Source organism: Epinephelus moara, chromosome 5, assembly GCF_006386435.1.
Source record: "Epinephelus moara isolate mb chromosome 5, YSFRI_EMoa_1.0, whole genome shotgun sequence".
In the NCBI taxonomy this organism is placed as follows: domain Eukaryota; kingdom Metazoa; phylum Chordata; class Actinopteri; order Perciformes; family Serranidae; genus Epinephelus; species Epinephelus moara.
This window is the reverse complement of record NC_065510.1, coordinates 35642623-35651543: the sequence shown is the minus strand read 5'-3', so window position 1 is coordinate 35651543 and position 8921 is coordinate 35642623. Positions and strand designations below refer to the sequence as shown.

Below are 8921 nucleotides of genomic sequence, written 5' to 3'. Positions count from 1 at the left end.
CGTCACTGACGGCACAGACAGAGCGCACTGGACTGCGCAGAGGATGGCACAAGATATATGCGCCGTAAAGAATTTTACCACTTAATGAGGGATATCTGGAATAAATCTTTAAAAGTAAAGAGGGGTTTTGTTTGCAGGCTTCTGCAGATGCAGTTTACTCAGGAAGCAGACACTTGGTGATACTTTTAACTTGGATATACTTTGAATGTTACCGATGGATTTCTTAAACGATTCAAATTTTTCCCTCGGAGACACTAACTCAACAACAACAGGTAGGTTGATGAGCAGGCGGCGTAATATGATGCAGTTACAACATCAAACATTGTTTCACACCCTTAGAAGCATCACAATTTCATTCAGCGTTATTAAAACATCAAAAATCAAAAGGGTGTATGCTTTTCTATTTCATTTTTTTTTTCTTCTACATCTCCAAGTTACCTTATGTCTTAATTAAAATTAAAAAAATCTGCTGCAGCTTTCATAGTCTATTGCACACATTCAGACTGCAGTGAATCTCTGTCACAGCCTGATGTGTTGGATGAGAAATGTGAAAGATAACTACCATCATCTCATCAATTATAACTTTGCCTATGCTGAAAGGGTTAGTGATTTATGCATTTTAGTATTAAATAATAATAATTTCTGTAACTTTTTGTGTTTAATATTCTTACACATTACATACCTGCATATTTTAAGGTCTACTCTTCTATTCGTCTTTATTCTAACATGTATAAATGATTACAGACCTCTGCTCCCATCGTCGTCTGTCTTTGCTTTGTGCTGTGTTGAAAGAGCCAACACACACATATGCACACACACACAAATCAATAATTTCTACACTGATATTAATCAGCAGCCTAAAAGCATGATGAGAAAATGGTCAGTGTAGGTTCTGATAATAGATCTGCCCACATAATAATCCCCTTACAAACCAGTATTGTTTGTCAGGGGACACTGCTGCTCTCACCAATTGTTCCATGTATCATTGTGACATAATAACAACTATTATATGCAGTGTATACCAGCATAATGTAATATTTCTTATGCTTAAATACAGTGCACAATACAGCATGATAACTGAGTGTTTTTGCCATCTATTGAACTGCCCCTCTTTCCTCCTCTTGTCTCCAGCTGTAGATGGGGCCCTTCACTGCAGTGCCGTCCTCCCAGTCATCTTTGGCATCATCTGCTTTCTAGGTATCATAGGAAACTGTATTGTCATCTACACCATCATGAAGAAGACCAAGTGTCGCGCAAAGCAAACTGTCCCAGACATCTTTATTTTAAATTTGTCAATTGTTGATCTCCTGATTCTCCTTGGGATGCCTTTCCTCATCCACCAGCTGCTGGGCAATGGCTCCTGGCATTTTGGAGCTGCAATGTGTACGGTCATCACTGCGCTTGACTCCAATAGCCAGATTGTCAGTACTTACATTCTCACTGCAATGACCTTTGACCGTTACTTGGCTACTGTCCATCCCATACGCTTCAACTACATCCGCACACCGTGTGTGGCAACGCTGGTCATCGGCCTGGTGTGGTCGCTGTCTTTACTCACCATCATCCCTGTGTGGATGTACGCAGGCCTGATGCCTCTGCCAGATGGCCTGGTGGCTTGTGCTCTCCTTCTGCCTGATCCAGTCACCAACACATACTGGTTTACACTTTACCAGTTCTTCTTGGCATTTGCTATACCTTTGGCCATCATCTGCCTTGTGTTCTTCAAGATCCTCCAGCACATGTCCACCAGCGTGGCACCGCTGCCTCCACGGAGTTTGAGGGTGCGCACCAGGAAGGTGACCCGGATGGCAGTGGCCATCTGCTTGGCTTTCTTCATCTGTTGGGCCCCTTACTACATCCTTCAGCTGGTCCATCTAGGGGTGCAGGAGCCAAGCCTGGCTTTCACCTACACCTACAACATAGCCATTAGCATGGGATATGCTAACAGTTGCATCAACCCATTCCTCTACATTATCCTCAGTGAGACCTTCAAGAGGCAGTTTCTCAGGGCTGTACGCCCGGTTAATAGGAAGTTCCGTGTGAACCCGAGCACCACAGATGGTGGCAGTGTGAGCGTGAGAATGATACCTGAAGGGGCTCAGCAGCAGCATGCCTCTGAGGAGATTGTACCACCCAATGGTGCCCCACAGTGACATCAAAATAACTTCACTATGTATCTCTGTGGATCTGTGTAACTGATAGTTACTCTGAATGGCTTATCAGCACATGAACACATATTGTCTCTGGACAGTAACATTTCCGCATGAACTCCAGTCAACCATTTTATTTATACAATGTGTTTGCTATTTCAGGCAAGACCTGAATATGAATGTTCTTTCCTGTCATTCACAATCATGCAAAGCGCATCATCACTGATTTACCTAACTGTGTGAAAAACTAACCAGCCTTTTCTTACTGTGCTTGAACACACTTCAGTTTAGCCATTTCCACCTGCAAAAAACACTCACCTTTTTATAAATGGGACGCTCACACTATAATCAAATTGGTGTTTATATTTTGCTGAACCCGTCTGTTCAAAGTATACTTTAATATGTCTTGAGTTTGCACATATGCAGCAGAGAAAAAACACTCACATAGTTTTCTTGAGTTGAACATATGCGTGACAATCCTATAAGCTTCCTATGGAAAATGAAGGGTAAATATTTATTTCAACAAATGCACCACTTGGCTGTGTTAAATACAAGTAAGAGGGTGAAGCAGACTGGGAGGTCTCTCAGTATAAAAGGTGTATTCAGACTGAATGCAAAGTAAATTCATCCTGCAGCCTGTCTTTTTAGCCGTGTTTTTTAACAGCAAACGGCAAGTGGACAAGGCGTGTTGACTCCCAGTCCACCTCTTCTCTGCTCTAGTCTCTGTATAGCTATAAAGGAAATTTATACAGCTTGGGTTGTCACGCATGAATGTTATAGGGGAGAAATATTCAACCTCTGCAGAGATGTTTTTGCCTCAATTCATGGCAGCTCAAACCTGTTAACTTGTCTGTAATATCAATGCATCCTTGCCGACATGCTGTTATGTGGTAACAAGTAAATACTACATTATAAATACGTACACATCAACACACATGTCACGTTTAATATAAGAAGACTGTGCACTCTCACTACACACATTCAGTACAATATCACTGTGGACATCCATGCAGAATACCAAGCAGATGCTTGTTCCTATGACTGCTTTACTGAATGATGGGAAGAAATGTATGACATGAGTTATGAGCTTTAGGAGTTTGTGTATAAAGACTTTCAAAGTTGGTCCCCACATTTTGATAATACATTCATCGTTTGTTCTGGTGTCCCTCTGTGATTTTTTGACGTAATGTCTATGTTTGAAGAACAGACTGGATAATGCGACTGGAGATAATGTCTCCTCAGATGATATCTTGTTAAATATGAGAATGCATTAGATATGTCTCTGCACACAACAATGAAAGGGAGTCCATTAGCAGCAAAGTTCTGAGGAATCGTGGTACAACATTCTTATAAACTTATTCTCCTCTTGTGAAAAAAAAAGACAGTTTGTAATATGACTTTTAGACAAATGATTGTATGACTCATCACAGTAGTAACAGGGCTTCAGCTTCCAATCAGGGGTGATTTAAAGTCCACTGTGTAGGATTTAAAGGCATCTATTGGCAAAAATGGTATATGATATTCATAACTATGTTTTCCTTCATGTTCATTCATATATCTACCTTGTGTTTATTCATTCATTCATTTCCGTAACCGCTTACCCTCTTGAAGGTCACAGGGGGGCTGGAGCCTATCCCAGCTGACATTGCGCGAGAGGCAGGGAACACCCTGGACAGGTTGCCAGACTATCGCAGGGCTGACACATAGAGACAGACAACCATTCACACCTACAGCCAAGTTAAAGCCACCAATTAACCCACCCCCAACCTCCACGTCTGTGGACTGTGGGAGGAAGCCGGAGTGCACGGAGAAATCCCACGCTGACACAGGGAGAACATCCCTCTACCAGAACTCCGCACAAAAGGGCTCCCTCCCGGGATCAACTGCTGTGAGGCGACAGTGCTAACTACTACACCACCGCACCGCCTACCTTGTGTTTAGATAAGGATGAAATAAACAAAACAAAAGCTATATTATGGCTCGAACAATTACCTTAGAATGAGCTGTTTTTATCCACCTATGGAGCAGGTCCTTTCCCACAGAGTCTGCCAAATTGTTTCTACAGTAGCCCAGAACGGACAAACAGAGATACAGCCATTAGTGTTTTCTTGTTTTTATGTCGGCCACTGTAGTTCTCCTACATGTTTGGCACACGGGAGATGTCCTGCAACCTGACTGCTAGATGCCACAAAATCCTACACACTGGACCTTTTCTCTTGTTTGAACCATACTGTAAAAATAATGGATGTAGCTAACGTGATGTCACCCATTGGTTTGTGGACTCCCATTTTGGATCCTTGAGTTTGGCATTTCAGCTGTTGCCTTCTTGGTTTTTTGGAGCCAGAAATGACCACATTTGGGTAAGAGGGTGGAACTGTGGTAGAGTGAGGGTTGGATCTGACTGAGAAACCAAGGACACAATCGGCAGACTCCCTGTCACTCAAAGCAGCCAACCCCTAATTTTGTGAAACTTTAAGCCTTAATGAAATGTAAACGTGTAAGTTATAAAAAAAATTCAACCCTGTACAGTTGTCATGAAGGTTGAAATTAGCTATAAAGATCAACACTGCTTTTTGTACCAGGCTGTAAACATGTTTATTTCTGCCGTGAAGTTGTCCATTTTAACATGGGTGTCTATAAGGATTGACTGGCTTCTGGAGCCAGCCTCAAGTGGTTATTTAGAGGAACTGCAGTTTTTGGCACTTTGTGTTGGCCTTAATTTTTCAACCCCATAGGGCTGCTGCGTGGTTTGAACCCACTGGCTTGCTTGGGCCCTTCTTTGTGGAGTTTGCATGCAGTTCCTGTTCTCCTTGGGTTCTCCATCTCTTTGCCGCAGACCAAAGACATGCAAGTTAGGCTAACTGTTGATTCTAAATTGCATTGGTTGTGAGAGCTTGTGGTTTTGTCATTTTTCTGAAACAATTCCACAAAAAATTCTGACACTGGAAGTATCCTTGCAAATCTGATTCACCGAACTTAGCATGAATAAAAATAATGCAATTGAGAGACATTTTTACAAGCCCAAAGAAGAAAAAATCTACAAGCATTAAAGATTGTGGAAAGGGTCATTTGTCAAGCAGTGAAAGTTGCTGCATTTTCAGTATTGATTCAATGTGAAGTTCAAGGCCACGAATATCAATGAAGGGCTGTACTCTGGATATCTGAGTGGATATGTCAAATCTATAACAGCCATTTAGCCAATGATGTGTTGTAATGTTGTCGTACTGATATCAAGTCATATTATAATTTGATATGTATATTTACGATGCTGTAATTATATGTTTGAGAAGGGTTATTCATGTAAATATAAAATATGTTTAACACTGGATATGAAACTCAGGGTTTCTCAACCTTTTTCTTGCCTGTGACCCAGTTCTCAGTCTTGACTTGATGCCAGCAATTAGAGTTGTGAAGTTTTCGTAGGAGTTGCCTATTTTTGTATTGCATTTTTAAGCGGGCAAAGGAAGCTCTGAATGGACTGCACACAGAAGTTATGATATAGATTAACCTTTTTTTAAAATTAAAACCTAAATCAAACACTTCTCTTCGTCTTAAAAATCCCCCACCTGTTAATCAAACCACACCCTGTGGGGTCCCGACACCAAGGATGAGAAACTCTGGTGTAACTGTTGTTTGTTATGAAGCAAAAAGAAAAAAAATGTTAATGTCAAAACATGAGCAGCTTTGCTTTATTTGCTTAATCGTCGACAAAACAATACGTTGTGGGCCTCTCTGTACTGTTGTGAGTATTGACAACTTAATAAATCAATATTGTACAAGAAACATTAAAAAATTGTCTGAAACTGTTCATTGTTTTTACCAAGTTTGCTTTTTGTGTGCATTGCTATTTTATGTTATCAATATTTAACACGTTAAGCTTAAGTCCTCAGATGTTCATAGCTATAGTGGAAAAGTCACTTGTGAATTTGATGTAGTTAAAAAACAACAACAAATATATGTGTTTAGAGGGCATCAAATACTACCACTTTGTCACACCCCTTGGCATGTGATATCAACACCAAAGGCAACCTTTAACATGCTTGAGATGCACCAGGCTTTCGACTAACTCCAATGTAAAACCGCCAGCAATGCTTGACGCAAAGCAGCTGACGTAGTATAAAGAGTGAGAAAGTCCGCATTGGCCTGGAGGGAAGTGAGGTGGAAACAAAAGTGGACTTTCATCCTGGAGACTGCACTTTTTATCCCATGTGAAACCAAAAGTCAATGTCGTTTTAGCGTCATGTTACACAGTCTACATACGGTTATCATGCACTGGCGTCAGTCATTTTAATCAGGAGAGACAGAAGAATGAAATAAAGATAAGGTTTAATGCAGATTATACATGGACAGAACAACAGATGACTTGTGCTGATAAGATTTTAACAAAGTCTTTGGTGCTTAGACACCAGGGAGGAGATCTCCCCAGAGGGAGATTATCTGCGGTCGTAGGACATCTGAGCAGCAGCAAGATAAATCCCCCCATGGAGTCTAGACACTGGTGGAGGTGGTGGTGGCTGATAACTTTGCTTGATGACTGCTGAGGTGAATAGAAGCCGCATCCGAGAAGACTAGGTGGGAGGTGGAGGGTAAGCACAGCAGCAGCAGCATGAAAGGGACTGTGAGCAGAAAAAGAACCATATTTAAAATGCGGAGCAGTGAGATGACGGAAAGGGTGCGTCACTGTGTTGTTGGTTGATTGTGTGTCAGCAGTAGAACAGCTGATGATCGATTGACAGCCCCAGACACTGACAGCCAGAGATAGAGCATGAGCTTGCGTGCAAGGAGTAAATGACAGGGTGAGGAAGAAAGTTAAAGCCTAAGAATGAAAAAGTGTTGTCTTCCTGACTGAACCTTCGCTAGAGCTTCATGTGATGCATTTACGCCATGTCACGTATACATGTATAGTAGTTTTGTTGCCTAAACCCAGCCACATCCATTTAACAACATTAACCGCATGTTTTGTCTAGATGGAAATAGGGGTCCACGTGCACCCCCCAGATTTTTTTGTGGCACCTGATTTTCCTTAATCCTTAAAGTGTCTGTTTTCAGATTTTGCCAGGTACCAAGCTGAAATAATGTCCCAAAGGCTTCATTTTTAACCCTTTATTACACCTATCCCCAACCGGAAAAAGAAAAACAAGATACAGAAAGTGGTGTAACTTTTGAAGTAAACAACATACAGAGACAAATTTTGCTTGTTTTTAATTTTTGTTAATTTCAACTATATTTTCCTTTTTGTGTCAAAATGTCACCACTTGTTTTTTTTTTATCATTTAAGTGTCTATTTTAAGATTATAATAGCTAGCAGACTGAAATAATGTCCCATGGGGTTTATTTAACAGTTTATTACACCTATACCAAATCCAAAGAAATTGAAAATAGCTTAGCTTTTGAAGTAAACAACACAGAGAGACAAATTAACACATTTTTCCATACAATTCTGACACAAGGAATTCAATGGAATGGTTATTTTTGACATTTGACAACTTTATTTCTGGACAAAAACAGCAAAAAAAATTTACATTTGACAACTATATTTTCCTATTTTCATGAGCATAGAGTGATGTTTTTTCACTACCTGTTTTCCTTAACTACTTAAGTGGCTATTTTACAATTATACATAGCAGACTAAAATATAGGCTAATGTCCCCTGGGGGTTATTTTTAACAGTTTATACTATCCTGAACCTGAAGAAATTGAAAATAGCTTTGCTTTTGAAGTAAACATGTTTCTATACAATTCAGACTCAAGGAATTCAATAAAATGGGTAGGCCTAGCCTACTAATAACATTTCAAACCATATTGACTATTTCTGGGAGGGAGGGGGACAAACAAAAAGAAAAATACAGAAAAGGGCCAAATTCTGTAGGTGACTGAACATCAACTGCCAACTTTGGTGTCGGTTGGGACAGTGGGCCTGCACCTTGCGACTGTAAGATGGTTGTCTCCCACTGCTCTCTCTTTTGGAACAATTTCAAGAATGAGAAGAAAAAAAGTAAGCATTTGACCCTTTTATTAAGATATTTAGTCATGGACAAGCCTACACGTAATTTTCCTATACAGTTTTATCATACAGAAATGGAGTCTGCATGCATTTTCTTGACTAGCTAGTGATGGTAGCTAGTTAGTTAGTTAGTTAGTTAGTTAGTTAGTTAGTTAGTGCTAATGTTTTCTCTATTTTCAGGCTGATTGAATAGGCCTATACTTACTAACCACGGGAAAAAGCACAAACTGTAACACAGCTGAAGTGCCTCTATTTTACATGTCCCAGCTCTTTCTGAGTATGGTCATTTTACCACACTTAGCACATGCAAGGGAGGGCACAGCGAGAGGCTATCATATCTACACAGTATTCGTGATATGACACTCTGAACCAGCCACTCTGCCTTACCGTATGAAGGATATTTGTGACCAGATACCATTGACATTGGAGGGCTTGCCTTTGGATGAAACTGGCTATCATCAAAACTGCTATTAAAGCTTTACAGGGAAATTGGGTGGTTTAACAGTGTCAAAGACCTCTATATCTGGTGAATCATCATCAATAAAGGACTGCCTACGCCAACTCAAATCTCTATCAAATCAATCTGAAGGGACTCAGTGTTCCTTCTTGTTTCCAAATCAACGCATTTTCTGTGAAAAAATAAAAACCAAGGTCAAGAGCAAAACTGAAAAGCTTAAAAAGTTTCAGAGTTGGAAACACAAGGAACTGGCCTGGAAAGTCATCGAACGTAGAGCACAGGAATTGAATATAGAGGCTCTTTACCGCAA

The 8921-nt window shown here is 40.4% G+C and overlaps 1 protein-coding gene across 1 annotated transcript; it reads left to right on the top strand.

Annotated features, from left to right (window-relative positions):
- The first annotated feature begins 214 nt into the window (after positions 1-214).
- On the top strand, positions 215-2153 carry mchr1a (melanin-concentrating hormone receptor 1a). The gene is made up of 2 exons (XM_050045023.1): positions 215-272; positions 1132-2153. Exons 1-2 carry the CDS (start codon positions 215-217, stop codon positions 2151-2153), a joined length of 1080 nt encoding a protein of 359 aa, XP_049900980.1.
- The last annotated feature ends 6768 nt before the right edge of the window (positions 2154-8921 follow it).